At 40.1% G+C, this 25952-nt stretch overlaps 3 protein-coding genes across 5 annotated transcripts in view; all 3 read left to right on the top strand.

Moving 5' to 3' along the window:
- Nucleotides 1–897: 897 nt before the first annotated feature.
- On the top strand, nt 898–13105 carry ttc1 (tetratricopeptide repeat domain 1). Its single transcript, XM_028595941.1, has 9 exons — nt 898–1001; nt 7907–8193; nt 8311–8494; nt 9259–9319; nt 9435–9547; nt 9746–9782; nt 11760–11908; nt 12605–12659; nt 12811–13105. Exons 2-9 carry the CDS (start codon nt 7916–7918, stop codon nt 12942–12944), a joined length of 1011 nt encoding a protein of 336 aa, XP_028451742.1. The 5' UTR covers nt 898–1001; nt 7907–7915; the 3' UTR covers nt 12945–13105.
- Nucleotides 13106–16612: 3507 nt separating this feature from the next.
- pfdn1 (prefoldin subunit 1) lies at nt 16613–20073 on the top strand. Of its 2 annotated transcripts, none has more exons than XM_028595993.1 (4): nt 16613–16719; nt 19197–19363; nt 19571–19655; nt 19750–20073. In XM_028595993.1, the coding sequence occupies exons 1-4, from the start codon at nt 16648–16650 to the stop codon at nt 19831–19833; spliced, it is 408 nt and encodes a 135-aa protein (XP_028451794.1). In that variant the 5' UTR covers nt 16613–16647; the 3' UTR covers nt 19834–20073. The 2 variants fall into 2 exon arrangements, with proteins under 2 accessions (XP_028451794.1, XP_028451795.1); XM_028595994.1 differs by having other exon boundaries at nt 19753–20073.
- A 3688-nt stretch (nt 20074–23761) lies between these two features.
- zgc:110540 (deoxynucleoside kinase) overlaps nt 23762–25952 on the top strand; it is a 10333-nt gene continuing 8142 nt past the window's right edge. The window contains exon 1 of one of the 2 annotated variants that reach the window (XM_028595561.1): nt 23762–24052. In XM_028595561.1, the coding sequence (XP_028451362.1) occupies nt 23956–24052 (97 nt within the window). In that variant the 5' untranslated portion in view covers nt 23762–23955. The remainder of the gene's footprint in view (nt 24053–25952) is intronic. The other variant, XM_028595562.1, reaches the window with a different exon arrangement.

A 25952-nucleotide genomic window follows, 5' to 3' on the forward strand; every position in this document is an offset into this window, starting at 1 on the left:
AACACGCCTCTGGAGCTACTAGGGGTTAAGTGCCTTGCTCAGGGACACATTGGTTGATGTATCACAGTGGGAATCAAACCCAGGTCTCCCTCACCAAAGGCATGTGTCATATCCACTGCGCCATCACCACCCCCATATTTAAGTCTTAAGATAAACATGTTAAGAGAATATTGTTTATATTAAAGACGAAATTATCTGATTTCTGTTTAATTTCTGTTTAAAATAACTTTATATACTCAACGTTTTAAATTAATTAATATTATATTATGTGTTGTTATGAATATTGATTATTTTATAGTATATTTTAAGTATTTTTCAGTCAATAATTAAAGAAATTGTTTCAATCTTTTAGAATATTCCGCCTGCTTTATGTTCTGTTGTCACATTATGAAATTCAATAAAGTTTATTGAAAAACTGTTTTGCATAATTTGTCTTATTTTCAGATATTTAAATGTAGTTATTAATGTTCTATTATAATTTAAATGATACATATATTTAAAATAAATAAAATGATAGAATAAATTTTTTTTTAAATAATAACTAATGTTATAAATAATAAATATTTAGAATAAATTAGTTTATAAATGCGTCCAGCAGGGGGCGGGAAAGTGCCCGGACACACTTTGACTTACAGAAGAAGAAAAAGAAGCGGTGTAGATTGGTCCGTACGAATGATTGACGGAAAGATGGCGGCGACAGGGAGCAAGGCGACGGCTGCCTCTGGAGGAGAGGAGCGTAGACGGTGTCTGTCGGCGGTGAGCTGCAGGCGGTGGTCAGAGGTTCGGTGAGGAGATGGAGGTAGGACACCGGAGTAAGTTTAAAAAACCAGAAAAATAAGGACGGGGATAAGACGGCTGATAGTGATAGCGATAAGGGAACAACTAAAAACAGGAGTGAAGAGGAGTTCAAGGTATTTATCAAACTGTTGCAAGAGGGAACTACTTTTGATAAGCGGAGTCCAATCCTACTAACCAAAGCGCTACATAAAGATATTGGGGAGGTAAGGAGTGCTAAAAAATTGAGAAATGGTTCTTTACTGGTGATGTGTAAAAATGTAGAACAACAACAGAAAGCAATAAAGATAAATACACGAAATGGACAACGAGTGAAGTGTTCAATGGCGTTTGATAAGAAGTTTGTGAGGGGTGTAATCTCAGGGATTCCTTTGAGTGAGTCAGCGGATTCAGAGAAATATATGCGACAGTCTTTCAGTCTTGTTAACTTTTGAGGAAGAGAAACTCCCAGAAAGAGTCTTCATTGGCTACATGAGTTATGATGTCAGGGTTTACATTCCCCCAGCGCTGCCGTGTTTTAAAAACCCTCCTGTTGTCCTGGGGTCATTTTTGACCCCAAAGGAAATCCATTGCCGTAAAAATATGTTTTTTATTCATCAAATGGTCTGAAAATAATGGTAGTTGTTTAATACTGTGCTCTTAAAATGTGATTTAATTATGGGTGTTTTACTGAATATAATAACTTCTGTTGTCCTCTGGGGTCAAAATGACCCCGCCGCACAAAGTGGTGCAATAGAGCAAATAGTCCAAATACTGGCTTACCAAAACCTCTCTGATCATGAATGTTTGATGGGTGGGGTCAAGCAATCGTTAGGACAACAACAAAAATAACAAAACAGGTCTTTTCTCACAGGTGTTGGGGCATTTCACAGTTTAGTCTGAGAGAGACAGGCAGACGCTCTATACTGCACAGGAGGCTTGCCAGATATTTGTTTATATAAAATCTGAGAGAGAAGAATATTTCCAGTAAAAGGATGAAACATTTGTGCCGGGAGAGCTCATTTGGTCGAGCGGGTGGTTTACTCCTCGATGCAGCAGGCCCAGTTTTGACTCAGACCCTCTGCTGCATGTCATTCCCCCTCTCTCTCCGCTTCCATTACATTCATGATTGATGATGTCTTTAAGGATATACAAAATTCTGTTGGGGTAGCATTGTTTGCAGATGATGGAGCAATATGGAAAAAGGGAAGAAATATAGGTTTTGTAGTGGATAAAATGCAGCAGGCAGTAGTCGACCTGCTTTGAAATCCATTTATATAGGGCTGATGAGATCGGTATTTGATTATTGGTGTATAGTGTATGGGTCTGCTGCTAAAACATCATTAAAGCAGTTAGATGTAATTAAAAATCAAGGCTTGAGGCTATGCTGTGGAGCAATTAAGACCACTCCAGTCCACTTCAGTCAGTCAGTTTTATGGCAATGTCAAGAAAGAGAGAATGACCTAATTAAAAGATTTGGATGGACAATAAGGCAGAAGGTAATCATGATGGGAATCAGTGCCCTGGACAAAAGCCCTTCAGTGGTCTGTCCAGTTGTTCCTTCTTGGCTTTTGCTACAGGTTCCAGTTGACTCAGGCTTATTGGAGGAAAAGGAAGTTACTGAAGTGGATCATTACAGGGTACAGAGATACATTTCAAGGAAATATAAAGAAGGAATCATAATATATAGTGATGCATCAAAGAAGACTGATACGAGAATGGGAATTGCTTATGTTATCCCTCAATTGAACATTGAATCTGCTAAAAGAATGAATGATGATTTAGCTGTATACACAGCAGAATTGTTAGCAATATGGATGGCCTTGCTGTGGGTAGAGAGCAATAGACCTAAGCAAGCTGTGATTGCATCAGACTGCAGCTCAGCTTTGACAAGCCTTACATTTCTTCACTCTGAGACTAGACAGGACATAGTGTATGACATACTGCAACTAGCTAACAATCTGATTGAGTCAGGTATTAGTACTACATTTATATGGGTACCAGCTCATATAGGTGTAGGAGGTAATGAATTAGCAGATAAATGTGCGAAGAAAGCAGCAGAGCTGCCTGATATAGAGGTGGATATTAAATACATTAAAGCTGAAGTCAAAAGTATAATTAAAGCTAAAACAAATGCAAAATGGCAGTTTTTGTGGGATAATGTACAGTCTGGGGGACACCTGTATAGAATTCAAGGAAAGGTGGGGAAGAACAGGATACATACAGAAGTCAGCCAGAAGAAGACATGGTGTCCAGAATGAGACTAAGACATACAGGATTAAGGAACTTTAGTTATAATCAAAAAGCTTGTTGATGGAATGTGTGAATATTGCAAAAGTCAAGAGACCATAGAGGATGTAATCATGTATTGTCCTAAATATCATCAAGCCAGACAAAGATTGAGTTCACACCTTGGTGAAAACCAGATGACATTAAATTTACTGATGATATACTGCAACAAGGATCTGGGGAAATTTGTTTTAATTTTTAGTTTTCTTTTTTGAAGATAACTGGGTTATTTATTTATAAGGATTTAAGGAAGTGTAGGTTGTCCTCTTGATCCACACTCCAGTCCAGATGGTGGCGGAATGCTCCAAAAGCTGGTGGACAACCGCCATTCAAAATCACAAGAAGAAGAAGAAGAAGAAGAAGAAGAAGAAGAAGAAGAAGAAGAAGCATGTCATGTTTTCATCTGTCATACTATCAATGTTGCATCTCAGTTAAAAAAGAAAAGTGATAGAATCAAGGCTATTGTGGAGGCAGCAGAAAGATTCCTTGGTATAAGTGATATTAAAGCAGATCAGATACATGAAATGTTGACAGTAATTGAAAATGGGGAAAGTACACATGCTGAGGGTTAGAACTCTAATTATGGTAATTCACATACTACAGTGGAAAGCCAGAAACCTCATAGTTAATGGTCAAGAATTTAAAAAGTATCTTCACGAATTTGATATAGTTCCGGATGTAGTATGTGTACAAGAAACTTGGTTACGACCCCAACTAGATTTTGTTATTCCAGGGTTCAGTTCGTTAAGGTATGATAGACCTAATGATCAAAATGTTGGAGGGTGTGCTACCTTTTTCAAGGATGGGATGGTATATAGGGAGCTCCCGTGCCCAGAGGATGTGGAGTGTATAGTGGTCGAGATCTGTAGTCCAAGGAAAACATCATGTTTGGATATTAAACTGGTATCAGACAGTTTAGTGAATGCGTGCGGATGGCATGTTAAGAGTCACTCTACCATAGGCAGTGACCATTTCCCAGTTCTCACTGTAGTTAATACGACTATTTGTAGCCAAGAAGGGATTTCAATTACTAGGGGGTGCTTTGAGAAAGCGGAATGGGGAAAATTTAGGTCATGCTGTGAGGAGTCTGCTAACCTGGTCGCATTAGAGGGTAACATAGAAGTCTGCACAAAGCAAATTACAGAACACACTTTGAATGCAGCATCTTTGAGTATTCCACAAAGAACAACAAAGGGAAGGAAGAAAGTGGTACCTTGGTGTAATGAGGAATGTAGCAGAGCTGTAAAAGACCGAAACAAGGCATTTAGAGCACTGAAGAAGAATCTGTCACGGGAGAATGTTGTGGATTATCAAAGGAAAAGGGCAGTGGACGTAGGACAATTAAATATATCAAAAAGAGAAACTGGAGGGAGTTCTGTTCCAACATAGGTAGAGGAGTAGAGTTAGGAGATATATGGTCTATGTTTAAGAGAATGAATGAAATACCAGTTTTGATGGATGGGGAGACGGTGGTAGTGTCAGATATAGGTGGCAGAAATGTTAGGAAGGGCATTTGTGGCAATAAATAGTGGTGATCACCTTAGTGATATTCATAAGCAGCAGAAAGAACTTGCACTCAGAGAGAATAAGGATGTGAAGTTGAAAAGGGAGGCTAGTATGTCAACACTGGATGTGGATTTTACAATGTCTGAACTCAACTTAGCTTTGCTAGGCACTGGATATACAGCTCCAGGACAAGACCAATTATGTTATGCCATGTTTCGACAGCTACCAGTAGAATCATGTCAATTGATATTAAGACTCTTTAATAAAATTTGGAGGGATGGAATAATACCGAATAGTTAGTAGAAATGTGCAGTAATACTACCATTTAATAAATCTGGTAAGGATCCAGCTAATCCTGGTAACTATAGGCCCATAGCTTTGACATCTCACTTATGCAAATAGATGGAGAAGATATTAGTTCACAGGATATCCCATATGTTGGAGCAGAGAGGATTGCTGACTAATGTACAACAGATGCTCTAGTAACATTCCACCATGGTATCATATGCCTTTTCAATGTCAAAATAAACTATTGTCATAAGCTCTGTTGTAGCCAATTTGGATGTGTGTGTGAATGGATAGTGTGTGTGTGTGTGTGTGTGTGTGTGTGGTTTGTGTGAATGGTTTGATCGTTACGTCACCTGCGCACCTGTGTGTATGTGCTAATTAGCCCGGGTAGTAAGGGAATCACAGGTGAGCCAGAGGGAGAATCTAGTCTGGGAAGCCATACAGTTTTTCAACCTCAGCTGTGCAATAGTGAAGGTTTTTAGACCTCGTCTGTTTGTTTTTAATCTTGCAATTCAGTTTTGTTTTTAAATACATTTCTACATTAAAGAATTAACCATTCGACGATGGCGGACCTCATTTGTTGCAAAAGCAAGAGTTGGAAATGGCTTCATGATCCCGGTAGTGGCATTTTTTGTAGACAGATTGCCACTACAAGCTCTTTCATTTTCAATGCCTTCTCCACATAATTACTGACCCTAACTAAAAAATGTTGGGAGTACTCCAAGTTTCAGGGGCTTGGGTTTGGATGGACGAGGGGAGAGAGAGAGTGAGGGAATATGGAGTGGAAGCTTTAGATTTCACCACAGCCAACCCAGTTAGTAACATTGCACCATGGCTTCTTCCAGACGTAAAGACCGATATTACTATCCTGGAAAAGAAAAGAGAATGAAGTGGGAGTTAAAACAAGCATTTACCTGAGACATAGTTATTATAATTATTTAAAGATTTACAAAGACGGTTCCAAGAACAAACAGGACTGTGTGGGAGTTGGAATATATATACCAGAATTTAAAGTTAATCTCTCCAAAAGATTGTCTGACCAGTTATCGGTGTATATACAGCAGAAATGGTGGCAGCCATCATTGCATTCCAGTGGGTTGAAGAGGTCAGACCTGATAGGGTGGTACTATGCACAGACTCTTTAGCTCTCATAAACAGCATACAGTCTATGACATCTGTCAGAGAAGACCTACTAATAGAACTTCATCACAGTTTGCTAAGATTACACCGGGGTGGCATAGACGTTCAGTTCTGCTGGGGGCCGGCCCATGAGGGGGGGAAAGGGAACGAGGGTGCAGACAAACTAGCTAAAGAGGCATTACTAAAGGGAATAACAGTTCCTATTCCACTAGGAAAAGGTGAAGGAAAAGCAGTGGTTAAGAAGAAAGGCCTTGAAATATGGCAGAAATGATGGGAGGACGAAGGAAAAGGAAGGAGATATTATAAAATACAAAGATCTGTCAGTATAAAGAATTATACTGTTGTGGTTTTGGGTTTTTGTCTTATTTCGGTGGTCTGTTTTTTCTGTCTTGTCTTGTTTATTTTACTTCCTGTCTTGTGTTTTCTCTCCTTTTTTGATTGCTCTGCCCAGCCTAATGTGATTCACCTGTTTCCCAGCCCTTGTGTCACCTGTCTTGTGTTATCTCATTAGCCTCTGTATTTAGTCTTTGTGTTCCCCTTGTCCAGCGTCAGATCATTTCGTGTGTTTCCCAACTGTGTTCAGTCCTGTCTTCTCGTCCGTGAGTTTTGGTCAGTTTTTGTTTCTGGATTTCCTTTGTTTTTGTTATTCAGTTCTTTTGGTGCTTTCCTTTGGACTTTAGTTTTTGCCTGCTTCTTTTTACTCTTTTGTTTGTATTGCCAGCTGGATTTTTGGACTCCCTTTTGTTGTTTGGACTCCTTGTTTAAATAAATCCTCTACCGCTAACCTGCCTTGCCTCTGCATTTTGTGTCCACCGTTCCCTACTCCTCCCTGCTACACCTTAACATATACGGACCAGGAGGGAGGAAATTATAATGACAAGACTCAGAGTGGATCACACAGGACTGAATGGCACCTTGTTTTTAATGGGGAAAAGGACTAGTGAGAACTGTGGGGTTAAAGGAAACACTGAACATATAATATTGTATTGCATATTGCATGAGGTAGAAAGGCAGGTGTTTAAAGTTAAGGTTCAGGAGGCAGGGCGGGAGTGGACTCTGATAGCGGTACTGGGATCAGAAGGGGAGGGAGACGAGATCAGGATCACCAGGAAGGCCTTATTCACATTTTTCACAAGTAGAATTTAGAATAATTGTGAAATGACATGATGTACACACTCCAGCACAGTAGGTGGCGGTATGCACCTAAAAGTTGTTTGCGATCCGCCATTAAATCAGAGAAGAAGAAGCGTGTCATCGTCCCGGAAGTGATGTCAGCGTGAATCTTCGACAGGCTAACTAGTGTTAGCAGCTACGAGAATAAATCAGCCGTTTTTTAAGGTTTTTATTATTGTAATCTTACGCAAACCGCCACACTGATGCCATCACACTAATCTGTGACGTGGCAGATGGGTGACAACATGATTACGACCCGAATTTAGCTGTTAGCTGCAGTTAGCTTCGTCACACTGACTGTCCGTTCAGAAGTCCCATCGGAAATCCGCCGATTTAACAGCTGGAACATTCTGGATCACAGAAGGTAAAACTGAAGACATGAATGCATTTATATAGGTTTGTTTGTGTCGTGGTTTACATCCGGGCAGTGCAGCGTCTGTTATGTCATATATATGTAATAAATAAAGCTTTATTCAGACATTTTCTGTCCGTAGAGCAGCGACCGTCCTGTGTTTTAAAGTGTCTGAATACTGTGTGCTGATTGGTGTGAAGATTACTGGAATACTAAAGACCGTTTTTCTCTGATTTCTGAGAGGATTATTTTAGTTTGATAAGAGAAGAAGATGAAGTCTCTGAATTAATCTACACGAGTTTCACATTTCACTGAGTTATGAACAAGAGAAGAAGACGCAAAGTATAAATATAATATCTTAAAGTAAGATATTTTGTGTTGCAGAGCTTCAAAATGAGTAGCCGAGTGGCTGGAAAACCCAGAGAGATGGAGAAGGAGGAGGAGAAGAAGGAGGAGAAAAAGGAGGAGGAGAAGAAAGAAGAGGAGGAGGAGAAGGAGGACTTTTACGACTGCCAGGAGACTCTGGAGCCTCCAGCCAGACAGGAATCAGCAGTGGAGGAAGAGGAGGACTTTCACATTAAAACCATCATACCAACTGACAGAAGAGAGAGAGAGGAGCAGGGAGACAGGCTGCTGGAGGAGGGAGACAGGCTGGAGGAGCAGGGAGACAGGCTGCAGGGAGACAGGCTGCAGGAGGAGCAGGGAGACAGGCAGCAGGGAGACAGGCTGCAGGAGGAGCAGGGAGACAGGCTGCAGGAGGAGCAGGGAGACAGACTGCAAGGAGACAGGCTGCAGGAGGAGCAGGGAGACAGGCTGCAGGAGGAGCAGTTAGACAGGCTGCAGGAGGAGCAGGGAGACAGGCTGCAGGAGGACTCAGACTCCGAGATGAAGGCAGAGGACAGTCAGCAGGAGGAGTTTGACGATGATTACCTGAGGGAGGTGGAGAAGGAGCTGACGGAGGAGGAGAAACAGGTAAGACCGGTTTACCTGGACTCTGTCTCCGTGTGTGTGTGTGTCTGAGTGTCTGATGGAACAACAACCTCTGAACCTGGTCCAGTATTAAACCAGAACCAGTCTGTAATGTAACCCTACAGGACTAATGTTCAGCAGCAGTTAGAGTCACTAAAAGTTCTGTTGTTGCTGCTGACAGACTCAGATTATTATTCTAAGTGTCTGACAACATTATGGGATGGATCCCTACAGAGATAGACCTTTTAGTTAAAGAGTAAGATCCTTTTAGTTTAACATGAAACAGCCCCGAAATCACCATCACCAAACCAGACTCCATGTAAATAATCAGGACTTTTATCATCGTAAAACACACTTCATTCATAGTGGACAGAAACTAAATAAAACTACCAAAAGCTGTCATGGTTCATTTTTCCACTGTTCCAACAATCACCACTCTGGTTTGGTTGAAATAAACCCTTAATTCACCCATTTACATGTGGAGATATGCTGGCTCTATACACGCTAAAAGTCCTGATTATTTACATGGAGTCTGGTGGAGATATGCTGGCTCTATACACGCTAAAAGTCCTGATTATTTACATGGAGTCTGGTGGAGATGGTGATTTTGGGGGGCTGTTTGATGTTAAACTAAAAGGATCTTACTCTTTAACATAAAGGTCTATCTCTGGAGGGATCCTCCTAACCCTGGACTGTTGGAAGAGGCGTTCAGGTGTCGGGTGTGATGTTGTAAACCAGAGATATTAAAACCTTCTGTTCTGTTTTAGAGTCGCCAGCAGCAGAGTTTAGCTCTCAAGGAAAAGGGCAACAGCCAGTTTAAAGCTGGAGGTGAGTGACATCAGCATCACATTGTCCCATAGATGAACCAGTATGACCCTGTATGAACCAGTATGACCAGTATAACCAGTATAAACCAGTATGACCAGTATAATGTGTTCTGCAGACTGGGCGGAGGCTGAGCGGAGCTACACAGAGGCGTTGGGTTTCTGTCCGGTCTGTTTCAGCCGAGAGAGAGCCGTGCTGTTCTCCAACAGAGCTGCTGCCAGACTGCACCTGGTAACCAGCTACATGCTAACTCACAGGCTAACAGCATGCTAACACAGAGGCTAACAACATGCTAACTCACATGCTAACAACATGCTAACTCACAGGCTAACATTCTAACTCACAGGCTAACTACATTAACCCAGAGGCTAACAACATGCTAACCCAGAGGCTAACAACGTGCTAACAGGTTTCTTTACTTCCTGCCAGGAGCTGAAGGACTCAGCGATCTCCGACTGCTCCAGAGGTGAGTGATGATGTCATCGTTGGGTAGCGTTCGGTAGGTAGATGGTAGTGATTGGTTGTGTTGGTCCTGTAGTGATTGGTTGTGTTGGTCCTGTAGTGATTGGTTGTGTTGGTCCTGTAGTGATTGGTTGTGTTGGTCCTGTAGTGATTGGTTGTGTTGGTCCTGTACTGATTGGTTGTGTTGGTCCTGTACTGATTGGTTGTGTTGGTCCTGTAGTGATTGGTTGTGTTGACCCTGTAGTGATTGGTTGTGTTGGTCCTGTAGTGATTGGTTGTGTTGGTCCTGTAGTGACTGGTTGTGTTGGTCCTGTAGTGATTGGTTGACCCTGTAGTGATTGGTTGACCCTGTAGTGATTGGTTGACCCTGTAGTGATTGGTTGACCCTGTAGTGATTGGTTGTGTTGACCCTGTAGTGATTGGTTGTGTTGACCCTGTAGTGATTGGTTGTGTTGGTCCTGTAGTGATTGGTTGTGTTGATCCTGTAGTGACTGGTTGTGTTGGTCCTGTAGTGATTGGTTGTGTTGGTCCTGTAGTGATTGGTTGTGTTGACCCTGTAGTGATTGGTTGACCCTGTAGTGATTGGTTGACCCTGTAGTGATTGGTTGTGTTGACCCTGTAGTGATTGGTTGTGTTGGTCCTGTAGTGATTGGTTGTGTTGACCCTGTAGTGATTGGTTGACCCTGTAGTGATTGGTTGTGTTGGTCCTGTAGTGATTGGTTGACCCTGTAGTGATTGGTTGTGTTGACCCTGTAGTGATTGGGTGTGTTGGTCCTGTAGTGATTGGTTGTGTTGGTCCTGTAGTGATTGGTTGTGTTGGTCCTGTAGTGATTGGTTGTGTTGGTCCTGTAGTGATTGGTTGTGTTGGTCCTGTAGTGATTGGTTGACCCTGTAGTGATTGGTTGACCCTGTAGTGATTGGTTGTGTTGGTCCTGTAGTGATTTGTTGACCCTGTAGTGACTGGTTGTGTTGACCCTGTAGTGATTTGTTGTGTTGACCCTGTAGTGATTGGTTGTGTTGGTCCTGTAGTGATTGGTTGTGTTGGTCCTGTAGTGATTGGTTGTGTTGGTCCTGTAGTGATTGGTTGTGTTGGTCCTGTAGTGACTGGTTGTGTTGGTCCTGTAGTGATTGGTTGTGTTGGTCCTGTAGTGACTGGTTGTGTTGGTCCTGTAGTGACTGGTTGTGTTGATCCTGTAGTGATTGGTTGTGTTGACCCTGTAGTGATTGGTTGTGTTGACCCTGTAGTGATTGGTTGTGTTGATCCTGTAGTGACTGGTTGTGTTGATCCTGTAGTGACTGGTTGTGTTGACCCTGTAGTGATTGGTTGTGTTGATCCTGTAGTGACTGGTTGTGTTGATCCTGTAGTGACTGGTTGTGTTGACCCTGTAGTGATTGGTTGTGTTGGTCCTGTAGTGATTGGTTGTGTTGATCCTGTAGTGATTGGTTGTGTTGACCCTGTAGTGACTGGTTGTGTTGATCCTGTAGTGACTGGTTGTGTTGATCCTGTAGTGACTGGTTGTGTTGACCCTGTAGTGATTGGTTGTGTTGGTCCTGTAGTGATTGGTTGTGTTGGTCCTGTAGTGATTGGTTGTGTTGGTCCTGTAGTGATTGGTTGTGTTGGTCCTGTAGTGACTGGTTGTGTTGATCCTGTAGTGACTGGTTGTGTTGGTCCTGTAGTGATTGGTTGTGTTGGTCCTGTAGTGATTGGTTGTGTTGGTCCTGTAGTGATTGGTTGTGTTGGTCCTGTAGTGATTGGTTGTGTTGACCCTGTAGTGATTGGGTGTGTTGACCCTGTAGTGATTGGGTGTGTTGATCCTGTAGTGATTGGTTGTGTTGATCCTGTAGTGATTGGGTGTGTTGACCCTGTAGTGATTGGGTGTGTTGACCCTGTAGTGATTGGTTGACCCTGTAGTGATTGGTTGTGTTGACCCCGTAGTGATTGGTTGATCCTGTAGTGATTGGTTGTGTGTGGTTGCCGTAGCGATAGAGCTGAACCCAGACTACGTGCGGGCGCTGCTGAGGAGGGCCGAGCTGTACGAGCAGACTGAGAAGCTGGACGAGGCTCTGGAGGACTACAAGAAGGTTCTGGACCTGGACCGGAACCAGACCAGCGCCAGACAGGCCTGCATGGTGGGTTCACATGCTAACAAAATGCTCCACAGAGATCCTTTTTTTTTAACATGACCAAACTCACCAGACTCCATGTAAATAAATAAACCCTTAATTCCCCCATTTACATGTGGAGATATGCTGGCTCTATACACGCTAAAAGTCCTGATTATTTACATGGAGTCTGGTGGAGATATGCTGGCTCTATACACGCTAACAGTCCTGATTATTTACATGGAGTCTGGTGGAGATATGCTGGCTCTATACACGCTAACAGTCCTCATTATTTACATGGAGTCTGGTGGAGATATGCTGGCTCTATACACGCTAAAAGTCCTGATTATTTACATGGAGTCTGGTGGAGATATGCTGGCTCTATACACGCTAACAGTCCTCATTATTTACATGGAGTCTGGTGGAGATATGCTGGCTCTATACACGCTAAAAGTCCTGATTATTTACATGGAGTCTGGTGGAGATATGCTGGCTCTATACATGCTAAAAGTCCTCATTATTTACATGGAGTCTGGTGGAGATATGCTGGCTCTATACACGCTAAAAGTCCTGATTATTTACATGGAGTCTGGTGGGTTTGGTGATAACAATCTCTCTCTCTCTCTCCACCTGTCTGTCTCTCTGCCTGTCTGTCTCTCTGCTTGTCTGTCTCTCTCCCATGTCTGTCTCTCTCCCATGTCTGTCTCTGTGCCTGTCTCTCAGAGGCTGCCTCAGCAGATTCAGGAGAGAAATGAGAAGCTGAAGGAGGAGATGCTGAGTACGTACTGCACCTGAACGCACCATGTTCCATGTTAAAGGACCAGTGTCTCGTTATTAGGGATTGTCCTGTGTGTGTGTGTGTGTGTGTGTGTGTGTGTGTGTGTGTGTGTGTGTGTGTGTGTGTGTGACCTCTGACCTCTGACCCCCAGGTAAGCTGAAGGACCTGGGGAACATGGTGCTGAGACCGTTCGGTCTCTCCACCAACAACTTCCAGGTCAACCAGGACGCCGGCACCGGCTCGTACTCCATCAACTTCGTCCAGAACCCCAACAACAACAGATGACATCACACGGCCAGCGATGACATCACACGGCCAGCGATGACATCACAGCCCTGCAGGCTGATTGATTAGTTCCCTGTTTGTGTTGTTTCCTTCAGGAGAGTCAACCACAGAGATTTGTTTTTGTATTTAAGCTGTTTGAATAAAGTTAGTTTGAATCCTGACAGCCTCGTCCTGTCTGAATGGCCAACCTGGGTTTCTGTATAACATGTTTATGTTATAAACAAAACGGTATTATAAGGTTATAAACATGTTATAAACATAGTAACGGTATTATAAGGTTCTAAACATAACGGTATAATAATAGCATTATCATGTTTATAACATGTTTATAACATTGCCAGGTCATGTTTGTAAATGAGAAGTTGTTCTCAAACAGTTTACCTGGATAAATAAAGGTTTAAAAAAAAATACCATTATAATTACAGGACTGAGTATATGTAACTAGTAACTAGTATTAATTACAGGGCTGAGTATATGTAACTAGTATCTGTAACTAGTATTGATTACAGGGCTGAGTATATGTAACTAGTATATGTAACTAGTATTGATTACAGTGCTGAGTATATGTAACTAGTAACTAGTATATGTAACTAGTATCTAACTAGTATTGATTACAGGACTGAGTATATGTAACTAGTATTGATTACAGGACTGAGTATATGTAACTAGTATCTGTAACTAGTATTGATTACAGGGCTGAGTATATGTAACTAGTATCTGTAACTAGTATTGATAACAGGGCTGAGTATATGTAACTAGTAACTAGTATATGTAACTAGTATTGATTACAGGGCTGAGTATATGTAACTAGTAACTAGTATCTGTAACTAGTATTGATTACAGGGCTGAGTATATGTAACTAGTATATGTAACTAGTATTGATTACAGGACTGAGTATATGTAACTAGTATCTGTAACTAGTATTGATTACAGGGCTGAGTATATGTAACTAGTATCTGTAACTAGTATTGATAACAGGGCTGAGTATATGTAACTAGTAACTAGTATATATAACTAGTATTGATTACAGGACTGAGTATATGTAACTAGTATCTGTAACTAGTATTGATTACAGGGCTGAGTATATGTAACTAGTAACTAGTATATGTAACTAGTATTGATTACAGGGCTGAGTATATGTAACTAGTATTGATTACAGAGCTGAGTATATGTAACTAGTAACTAGTATATGTAACTAGTATTGATTACAGCGCTGAGTATATGTAACTAGTAGATAGTATATGTAACTAGTATCTGTAACTAGTATTGATTACAGGACTGAGTATATGTAACTAGTATCTAACTAGTAATGATTACAGGACTGAGTTTATGTAACTAGTATATGTAACTAGTATTGATTACAGGGCTGAGTATATGTAACTAGTATATGTAACTTGTATCTGTAACTAGTATTGATTACAGGGCTGAGTATATGTAACTAGTATATGTAACTAGTATTGATTACAGGGCTGAGTATATGTAACTAGTAACTAGTATGTGTAACTAGTATATGTAACTAGTATTGATTACAGGGCTGAGTATATGTAACTAGTATTGATTACAGGACTGAGTATATGTAACTAGTATTTGTAACTAGTATTGATTACAGGGCTGAGTATATGTAACTAGTATCTATAACTAGTATTGATTACAGGGCTGAGTATATGTAACTAGTAACTAGTATATGTAACTAGTATTGATTACAGGGCTGAGTATATGTAACTAGTATTGATTACAGGACTGAGTATATGTAACTAGTATTTGTAACTAGTATTGATTACAGGGCTGAGTATATGTAACTAGTAACTAGTATCTGTAACTAGTATCTGTAACTAGTATCTGTAACTAGTATTGATTACAGGGCTGAGTATATGTAACTAGTATCTGTAACTAGTATTGATTACAGGGCTGAGTATATGTAACTAGTATATGTAACTAGTATCTGTAACTAGTATTGATTACAGGGCTGAGTATATGTAACTAGTAACTAGTATCTGTAACTAGTATTGATTACAGGGCTGAGTATATGTAACTAGTAACTAGTATCTGTAACTAGTATTGATTACAGGGCTGAGTATATGTAACTAGTATCTGTAACTAGTATTGATTACAGGGCTGAGTATATGTAACTAGTATATGTAACTAGTATCTGTAACTAGTATTGATTACAGGGCTGAGTATATGTAACTAGTAACTAGTATCTGTAACTAGTATTGATTACAGGGCTGAGTATATGTAACTAGTAAATAGTATCTGTAACTAGTATTGATTACAGGGCTGAGTATATGTAACCAGTGTTGGGAAGGATACTTTCAAAACGTATTTCGTTACAGAATACAGAATACATGCCCACAAATGTAATTTGTAACGTATTCCGTTACGTTACTCAATCTTAGTAACGTATTCTGAATACTTGGATTACTTCAGGATTACGTCAGGATTACTTCCACATTGAATTGCGTTTTATAAGTGTAGGAATGTGACCATCCCATCCAGCTTACTAAACAGGCCTATAATGGTGTGTTCTTTTTATTCCAACTAGCTGAATGTGTACCTGAACAAGCAGATAGATTATTGTATTGGTATTCCCGAACTGCATACTACAAAAATCTAACCGCGGTCTAAACTACCACGAGCTAATTTTAGCTAACGTTAGTTAGCATGTCAAACGGGGCTAGTCAGTCTTTAAACGGCTCTGGAGCTAGTAAATCAGCACCTAGGAGAATGTAAAGTCCCACGTCAGCGTTAAAATAGCAAGGTGACCAGTAAAACTACAGCAGACGACTAGCCTTGGCTAATTAAAAACATAACTTACTTTAAGATGCTCCTTCAGGTTGGAGGTGGAGTAATTTGGAGCTGAAAGGAGGCTGGTTGCTGGCAAGCAGAGGCTGCACGGCCCAGTTAGCTGTATTTCATTCTCCCTCTTCCTTCTTTCATGTGAAATGCTGTTTGAATTTCCAAGATAGAAACGTATCGCTGCCCTGGCTCTGTCGTGCCGGTTCCGACTCCATTGTGACTGATCACGCAAATAGCTATTTTTTTCTATTTCATATCCAGGCTTCTGGAAAATGCATTAAGTTGCCTTTTTATTCAGAGTGAATAAACTCGTGAAACAGAGAAGTATCGTCATGTAATCCACTGATTTTAACAATGTAACTGTATTCTAAATACCAACTATTTAAATTGTAACTGTAACAGAGTACAGTTACTCATAATTTGTATTCTGAATACGTAACGCCGTTACATGTATTCCGTTACTCCCCAACACTGTATGTAACTAGTATCTGTAACTAGTATTGATTACAGGACTGAGTATATGTAACTAGTAACTAGTATATGTAACTAGTATCTGTAACTAGTATTGATTACAGGACTGAGTATATGTAACTAGTAACTAGTATATGTAACTAGTATCTGTAATTAGTATTGATTACAGGGCTGAGTATATGTAACTAGTAACTAGTATATGTAACTAGTATCTGTAACTAGTATTGATTACAGGACTGAGTATATGTAACTAGTAACTAGTATATGTAACTAGTATCTGTAACTAGTATTGATTACAGGACTGAGTATATGTAACTAGCTTTAACTTAAATTAAAGAAGAATATCGAGGGTTAAAAAGGAAACTTAAACATTTAATATAAAATGAGGGAAATGTTTAGTTAAACTGTGACGACGTGAAGAACAACGGCCTCGCACATGCGCAGTGTGTGTGTTTCTGCTTCAGTGGTGGTGAACATGGCAGCGCCTATAGACCTGGAGCTGAAGAAGGTAACTATGACACACTCCGGCGTTACCCGGGCCAACCCGGGCCAGCACAGTCCTACCCGGGCCAACCCGGGCTATGTGTTCCCTGCTGGGCCACACAACAGCTGGTTAATAATCCGCAGCAGCGTTCGCAACACTGCAGCTAACACCGGAGCTAACTGTTAGCTTAACCCACGCTACACACACACACACACACACGTGCACACGCGCTATGTGCCATCTACACATTTAGGGTTAAAGATCAGTTAGTTATTCAGTTATTTGTTGACCAGACTTCGTGTTTAAAGGGTAATTTTGTTATTTTTCAATCAACTAGCCAAAGGAACACCATCACCACACCCACCAGACTCCATGTAAATAATCAGGACCGTTATCATCGGAAAACACTTCATTCAAGTGGACAGAAACTAAAGAAAACTATCAAAAGCCATCTTGGTTCATCTTTCCACTGTTCCAACAATCACCACTCTGGTTTGGTTGAAATAAACCCTTAATTCACTCATTTACGTGTGGAGATATGCTGGCTCTATACATGCTAAAAGTCCTGATTATTTACATGGAGTCTGGTGGAGATATGCTGGCTCTATACACGCTAAAAGTCCTGATTATTTACATGGAGTCTGGTGGAGATATGCTGGCTCTATACACGCTAAAAATCCTGATTATTTACATGGAGTCTGGTGGAAATATGCTGGCTCTATACACGCTAAAAGTCCTGATTATTTACATGGAGTCTGGTGGAGATATGCTGGCTCTATACACGCTAAAAGTCCTGATTATTTACATGGAGTCTGGTGGAGATATGCTGGCTCTATACACGCTAAAAGTCCTGATTATTTACATGGAGTCTGGTGGAGATATGCTGGCTCTATACACGCTAAAAGTCCTGATTATTTACATGGAGTCTGGTGGAGATATGCTGGCTGTATACACGCTAAAAGTCCTGATTATTTACATGGAGTCTGGTGGAGATATGCTGGCTCTATACACACTATAGAGCCAGTATATTTGAACCAATATGAACGAAGACGGATTTTGGTAGTTTAATTTAGTTTCTGTCCACTTTGAATGAAGTGTGTTTTACGATGATAAAAGTCCTGATTATTTACATGGAGTCTGGTTGGTTTGGTGATGGGGATTTCGGGGCTGTTTAATGTAGGTTAAAAGTTACCTGTGTGTTCAGGTGTGTGTGATACATGTGTGTTACCTGGGTGTTCAGGTGTGTGTGATACCTGTGTGTGTGTGTGTGTGTGTGTGTGTGTGTGTGTGTGTGTGTGTGTGTGTGTGTGTGTGTGTGTGCGCGTGCGTTACCTGTGTGATACCTGTGTGTGTTTGTGTGTGTGTGTTAACTGTGTGATACCTGTGTGTGTGTGTGTGTGTGTGTGTTACCTGTGTGATACCTGTGTGTGTGTGTGTGTGTGTGTGTGTGTGTGTGTGTGTGTGTGTGTGTGTGTGTGTTACCTGTGTGATACCTGTGTGTGTGTGTGTGTTACCTGTGTGTTACCTGTGTGATATGTGTGTGTGTGTGTGTGTGTTACCTGTGTGTTACCTGTGTGATACCTGTGTGTGTGTGTGTGTGTGTGTGTGTGTGTGTGTGTGTGTTACCTGTGTGATACCTGTGTGTGTGTGTGTGTGTGTTACCTGTGTGATACCTGTGTGTGTGTGTGTGTGTGTGTGTGTGTGTGTTACCTGTGTGATACCTGTGTGTGTGTGTGTGTGTGTGTGTGTGTGTGTGTGTGTGTGTGTGTGTGTGTGATACCTGTGTGTGTGTTACCTGTGTGATACCTGTGTGTGTGTGTGTGTTACCTGTGTGATACCTGTGTGTGTGTTACCTGTGTGATACCTGTGTGTGTGTGTGTGTGTTACCTGTGTGATACCTGTGTGTGTGTGTGTGTGTGTGTTACCTGTGTGATACCTGTGTGTGTGTGTGTGTGTGTGTTACCTGTGTGATACCTGTGTGTGTGTGTGTGTGTGTGTGTGTGTGTGTGTGTGTGTGTGTGTGTGATACCTGTGTGTGTGTGTTACCTGTGTGATACCTGTGTGTGTGTGTGTGTTTACCTGTGTGATACCTGTGTGTGTGTTACCTGTGTGATACCTGTGTGTGTGTGTGTGTATTACCTGTGTGATACCTGTGTGTGTGTTACCTGTGTGATACCTGTGTGTATGTGTGTGTTACCTGTGTGATACCTGTGTGTGTGTGTTACCTGTGTGATACCTGTGTGTGTGTGTGTGTTACCTGTGTGATACCTGTGTGTGTGTGTTACCTGTGTGATACCTGTGTGTGTGTGTGTGTGTGTGTTACCTGTGTGATACCTGTGTGTGTGTTACCTGTGTGATACCTGTGTGTGTGTGTGTGTGTGTGTTACCTGTGTGATACCTGTGTGTGTGTTACCTGTGTGATACCTGTGTGTGTGTGTGTGTGTGTTACCTGTGTGATACCTGTGTGTGTGTTACCTGTGTGATACCTGTGTGTGTTGTAGGCGTTCTCGGAGCTGCAGGTGAAGATGATCGACACGCAGCAGAAGGTGAAGCTGGCCGACCTGCAGATCGATCAGCTGACCCGCGTTCAGAAACATGCTAAGCTAACGCACGCGGAGGTCGCCGTGCTGGCGGACAACACGCGGCTCTACGAGGGAGTCGGACGCATGTGAGTCTCCATGGCAACCACCGACTGTTTGAATACATTTCCTTCATCAAAGACAGAAACACATAAAGAATCTGTAGAGACAGATAGTTAATACATAATGTATTCCATTCATAAAACATCAAAACTACAAACTTACAAAGGGGTGTGTGTGTGTGTGTGTGTGTGTGTGTGTGTGTGTGTGTGTGTGTGTGTGTGTGTGTGTGTCAGGTTCATTCTTCAGTCAAAGGAAGACATCAACAATCAGCTGATGGACAAACAGAAAACAGCTGAGGAGAAAATCAAAGAGCTCGAGGTAAATACACACAGACAGACCGAGACATACAGACACACACACACACACACACACACACACAGCTGTCTGACTGTGTGTGTTGTCTTATTTCCAGCAGAAGAAGGTGTACCTTGAACGCAGCGTGAAAGAAGCTGAAGATAACATCCGAGAGATGCTGCTGTCCCGGAGATCTCACTGATCAATAACCAATCACTGATCAGGAACCAATCACTGATCAGGAACCAATCAGTGATCAGGAACCATCAGACAGAATGTGAGGATGTTCTCCAGGGTGGAGATGTGTTGACTTGTATTTGGTTTAGTTAGTTTCTGCAGAATGATCAGTAATAACATGTGTAATAACATGTGTAATAACATGTGTAATAACACGTTGATGTCTCTGTTTGCTAGTTGTTCATATTAAACTGTTGAACCTTCACTCGGTTTCCTTTCTCTATCTCTTGACTGTATAACACACACACACACACAAACACACACACACACACATATATATATATAGTTAGTAACTCCGTCAGCTGTTTGGAAGGAGTTAGTAACTCCTGTAAACAAGACTGTAAACAACAGACTGTAAACAACATGAACTGAACACAGGGACTGATCTACGACTGTAAACAGCAGCAGAGTGAGACCTCTTCTTCAAGCTGCGATCCCTTTCTGCTCTGTGCAAAGGGAAGTTTAAGGGATGGAGTTCGCCTTTTTCTAGCAGGTAAAGGTTGAGGTATTTAAGGTACTTCCTGAGAGGAAATGCACCACATTTATCAGTTATTCTCATACTTAACATTATTTATCTGTTCCTCATGTTCGCAACATCACAGTGCCCCCCACCATACCAACATGACACTCCTCTTATTACCAAATGTTACTGTTTCCCCAGATAGTATGTTTGTTAGTGTTAGTAACTGTTTGTTAGTGTTAGTAACTGTTTGTTAGTGTTAGTAACTGTTAGTGTTAGTAACTGTTTGTTAGTGTTAGTAACTGTTAGTGTTAGTAACTGTTTGTTAGTGTTAGTAACTGTTAGTGTTAGTAACTGTTTGTTAGTGTTAGTAACTGTTAGTGTTAGTAACTGTTTGTTAGTGTTAGTAACTGTTAGTGTTAGTAACTGTTTGTTAGTGTTAGTAACTATTTGTTAGTAACTGTTTGTTAGTGTTAGTAACTGTTAGTGTTAGTAACTGTTTGTTAGTGTTAGTAACTGTTAGTGTTAGTAACTGTTAGTGTTAGTAACTATTTGTTAGTAACTGTTTGTTAGTGTTAGTAACTGTTAGTGTTAGTAACTGTTAGTGTTAGTAACTATTTGTTGGTAACTGTTTGTTAGTGTTAGTAACTGTTTGTTAGTAACTGTTAGTGTTAGTAACTATTTGTTAGTAACTGTTTGTTAGTGTTAGTAACTGTTAGTGTTAGTAACTGTTTGTTAGTGTTAGTAACTGTTAGTGTTAGTAACTGTTTGTTAGTAACTGTTTGTTAGTGTTAGTAACTGTTAATGTTAGTAACTGTTTGTTAGTAACTGTTTGTTAGTGTTAGTAACTGTTAGTGTTAGTAACTGTTTGTTAGTGTTAGTAACTGTTAGTAACTGTTTGTTAGTGTTAGTAACTGTTCGTTAGTGTTAGTAACTGTTTGTTAGTAACTGTTTGTTAGTGTTAGTAACTGTTAGTATTAGTAACTGTTTGTTAGTGTTAGTAACTGTTTGTTAGTAACTGTTTGTTAGTGTTAGTAACTGTTAGTGTTAGTAACTGTTTGTTAGTAACTGTTTGTTAGTGTTAGTAACTGTTAGTGTTAGTAACTGTTTGTTAGTGTTAGTAACTGTTTGTTAGTAACTGTTTGTTAGTGTTAGTAACTGTTAGTGTTAGTAACTGTTTGTTAGTAACTGTTTGTTAGTGTTAGTAACTGTTTGTTAGTGTTAGTAACTGTTAGTGTTAGTAACTGTTTGTTAGTAACTGTTTGTTAGTGTTAGTAACTGTTAGTGTTAGTAACTGTTTGTTAGTAACTGTTTGTTAGTGTTAGTAACTGTTTGTTAGTAACTGTTAGTTAGTGTTAGTAACTGTTAGTGTTAGTAACTGTTAGTGTTAGTAACTGTTTGTTAGTAACTGTTTGTTAGTGTTAGTAACTGTTAGTGTTAGTAACTGTTTGTTAGTAACTGTTTGTTAGTGTTAGTAACTGTTAGTGTTAGTAACTGTTTGTTAGTAACTGTTTGTTAGTGTTAGTAACTGTTAGTGTTAGTAACTGTTTGTTAGTGTTAGTAACTGTTTGTCAGTAACTGTTTGTTAGTGTTAGTAACTGTTTGTTAGTAACTGTTTGTTAGTGTTAGTAACTGTTTGTTAGTAACTGTTTGTTAGTAACTGTTTGTTAGTGTTAGTAACTGTTTGTTAGTAACTGTTTGCTAGTGTTAGTAACTGTAAACAGCAGCAGAGTGAGACATCTTGTTAGTGTTAGTAACTGTTTGTTAGTGTTAGTAACTGTAAACAGCAGCAGAGTGAGACATCTTGTTAGTGTTAGTAACTGTTTGTTAGTGTTAGTAACTGTTTGTTAGTAACTGTTTGTTAGTGTTAGTAACTGTAAACAGCAGCAGAGTGAGACATCTTGTTAGTGTTAGTAACTGTTTGTTAGTGTTAGTAACTGTAAACAGCAGCAGAGTGAGACATCTTGTTAGTGTTAGTAACTGTTAGTGTTAGTAACTGTAAACAGCAGCAGAGTGAGACATCTTGTTAGTGTTAGTAACTGTTAGTGTTAGTAACTGTTTGTTAGTAACTGTTTGTTAGTGTTAGTAACTGTTAGTGTTAGTAACTGTTTGTTAGTAACTGTTTGTTAGTGTTAGTAACTGTTAGTGTTAGTAACTGTTTGTTAGTAACTGTTTGTTAGTGTTAGTAACTGTTAGTGTTAGTAACTGTTTGTTAGTTTTAGTAACTGTTTGTCAGTAACTGTTTGTTAGTGTTAGTAACTGTTTGTTAGTAACTGTTTGTTAGTGTTAGTAACTGTTTGTTAGTAACTGTTTGTTAGTGTTAGTAACTGTTAGTGTTAGTAACTGTTTGTTAGTGTTAGTAACTGTTTGTTAGTAACTGTTTGTTAGTGTTAGTAACTGTTTGTTAGTAACTGTTTGTTAGTGTTAGTAACTGTTTGTTAGTAACTGTTTGCTAGTGTTAGTAACTGTAAACAGCAGCAGAGTGAGACATCTTGTTAGTGTTAGTAACTGTTTGTTAGTGTTAGTAACTGTAAACAGCAGCAGAGTGAGACATCTTGTTAGTGTTAGTAACTGTTTGTTAGTGTTAGTAACTGTTTGTTAGTAACTGTTTGTTAGTGTTAGTAACTGTTTGTTAGTAACTGTTTGTTAGTGTTAGTAACTGTAAACAGCAGCAGAGTGAGACATCTTGTTAGTGTTAGTAACTGTTTGTTAGTGTTAGTAACTGTAAACAGCAGCAGAGTGAGACATCTTGTTAGTGTTAGTAACTGTTAGTGTTAGTAACTGTAAACAGCAGCAGAGTGAGACATCTTGTTAGTGTTAGTAACTGTTAGTGTTAGTAACTGTAAACAGCAGCAGAGTGAGACATCTTGTTAGTGTTAGTAACTGTTAGTGTTAGTAACTGTAAACAGCAGCAGAGTGAGACATCTTGTTAGTGTTAGTAACTGTTTGTTAGTGTTAGTAACTGTAAACAGCAGCAGAGTGAGACATCTTGTTAGTGTTAGTAACTGTTAGTGTTAGTAATTGTTAGTGTTAGTAACTGTTAGTGTTAGTAACTGTTAGTGTTAGTAACTGTAAACAGCAGCAGAGTGAGACATCTTGTTAGTGTTAGTAACTGTTTGTTAGTGTTAGTAACTGTAAACAGCAGCAGAGTGAGACATCTTGTTAGTGTTAGTTACTGTTAGTGTTAGTAACTGTTAGTGTTAGTAACTGTAAACAGCAGCAGAGTGAGACATCTTGTTAGTGTTAGTAACTGTTAGTGTTAGTAACTGTAAACAGCAGCAGAGTGAGACATCTTTTTAGTGTTAGTAACTGTAAACAGCAGCAGAGTGAGACATCTTGTTAGTGTTAGTAACTGTAAACAGCAGCAGAGTGAGACATCTTGTTAGTGTTAGTAACTGTAAACAGCAGCAGAGTGAGACATCTTCTCAGCTGTGTTCAAACTCAACAGCTCTGCTGCTGTTTAGTCCCGCCCCCGGAAACGGAACCCTGGCAGCGAGCGCGGGATTTAATTCATTTCAGAAGCAGCTCGCGCTCAGAAATCCGCGCGGACAGCGGACTGTAAACAACAACGCTAAAGAAAGAAAGAAAGAAAGGAAGAAAGAGACAGACAGACAGACAGGTTTAAACATGGCGACTCCACCGAAGAGATCGTGCCGTGTTCCCGCCAGTCCCTCCGGCAGCGTCTCGCGCAGAGAGAAGAAGATCTCCATCGAGGGAAACATCGGTAAGTTTAGACCGTTAACGTGATGACTCATCGGTGAGTTTAGGACCGTTAACGTGATCCGAGCCTCTAACTGGCTCTGTGTTTTAAATGTTTCTGACTCTAAATGACTTTAAGAATCATATCAGACAGATTATAGTCACGCGGAACTTTATATGTGTTTAAATATCTTTATAACGAAGACCAACATCCGGGATCTAGTGAACAGGCTCGAGCAGACGGCGGGTGTATTGATTATGGTGATCAGAGACACACTGTCTGATCACTGATCAGTGATTAAACGGTAACTCTGACCGTTAAAAGGTAACCCTGACCGTTAAACGGTAACCCTGACCGTTAAACGGTAACCCTGACCGTTAAAAGGTAACTCTGACCGTTAAAAGGTAACTCTGACCGTTAAACACTGATCAGTGATTACACGGTAACCCTGACCGTTAAAAGGTAACTCTGACCGTTAAACGGTAACTCTGACCGTTAAACGGTAACTCTGACCGTTAAAAGGTAACTCTGACCGTTAAAAGGTAACTCTGACCGTTAAACACTGATCAGTGATTACACGGTAACCCTGACCGTTAAAAGGTAACCCTGACCGTTAAAAGGTAACCCTGACCGTTAAAAGGTAACTCTGACCGTTAAACACTGATCAGTGATTACACGGTAACCCTGACCGTTAAAAGGTAACTCTGACCGTTAAACGGTAACTCTGACCGTTAAAAGGTAACTCTGACCGTTAAACACTGATCAGTGATTAACGGTAACCGTTAAATGGTCGGGAGGATTTAAAGTCCGTCCCGCCGTCACACAGCTGATTGGCGCCAAAACCAATAATAATAATAATATGTGAATCTTTGACTTCCTGTTGAATACTGTTACTGTAATCAGATAAGTCTAATTACAGTAAGAGAGTAAAAGTACTCCGTTATATTTGTTATGAATGTATTCAGAGAGTAATAGTACTCCGTTATATTTGTTATGAATGTATTCAGAGAGTAAAAGTACTCCGTTATATTTGTTATGAATGTATTCAGAGAGTAAAAGTACTCCGTTATATTTGTTATGAATGTATTCAGAGAGTAATAGTACTCCGTTATATTTGTTATGAATGTATTCAGAGAGTAAAAGTACTCCGTTATATTTGTTATGAATGTATTCAGAGAGTAAAAGTACTCCGTTATATTTGTTATGAATGTATTCAGAGAGTAAAAGTACTCAGTTATATTTGTTATGAATGTATTCGGAGAGTAAAAGTACTCCGTTATATTTGTTATGAATGTATTCGGAGAGTAAAAGTACTCCGTTATATTTGTTATGAATGTATTCAGAGAGTAATAGTACTCCGTTATATTTGTTATGAATGTATTCAGAGAGTAAAAGTACTCCGTTATATTTGTTATGAATGTATTCAGAGAGTAAAAGTACTCAGTTATATTTGTTATGAATGTATTCGGAGAGTAAAAGTACTCCGTTATATTTGTTATGAATGTATTCAGAGAGTAAAAGTACTCCGTTATATTTGTTATGAATGTATTCAGAGAGTAAAAGTACTCCGTTATATTTATGTATTCAGAGAGTAAAAGTACTCCGTTATATTTGTTATGAATGTATTCAGAAAGTAAAAGTACTCCGTTATATTTGTTATGAATGTATTCAGAGAGTAAAAGTACTCCGTTATATTTGTTATGTATAAAGGAAGCCTTCAGAATAAACTAACTTATTTTAAACATTATAATGAGGTTTTAACTTTCTGATGACGTTAGTTTAATGTTTAGTTATAAAGATGGTGTCTACACATTTACTCAACAAATACATCTGTCTGTCTGCCTCTGTCTGTCTGTCTTCCTGCCTGTCTCTCTGTCTGCCTGTCTCTCTCTGTCTGCCTGCCTGTCTCTCTGCCTCTCTGTCT

The sequence above is a fragment of the Perca flavescens genome, chromosome 13 (genome assembly GCF_004354835.1).
Source record: "Perca flavescens isolate YP-PL-M2 chromosome 13, PFLA_1.0, whole genome shotgun sequence".
NCBI classification, from domain to species: domain Eukaryota; kingdom Metazoa; phylum Chordata; class Actinopteri; order Perciformes; family Percidae; genus Perca; species Perca flavescens.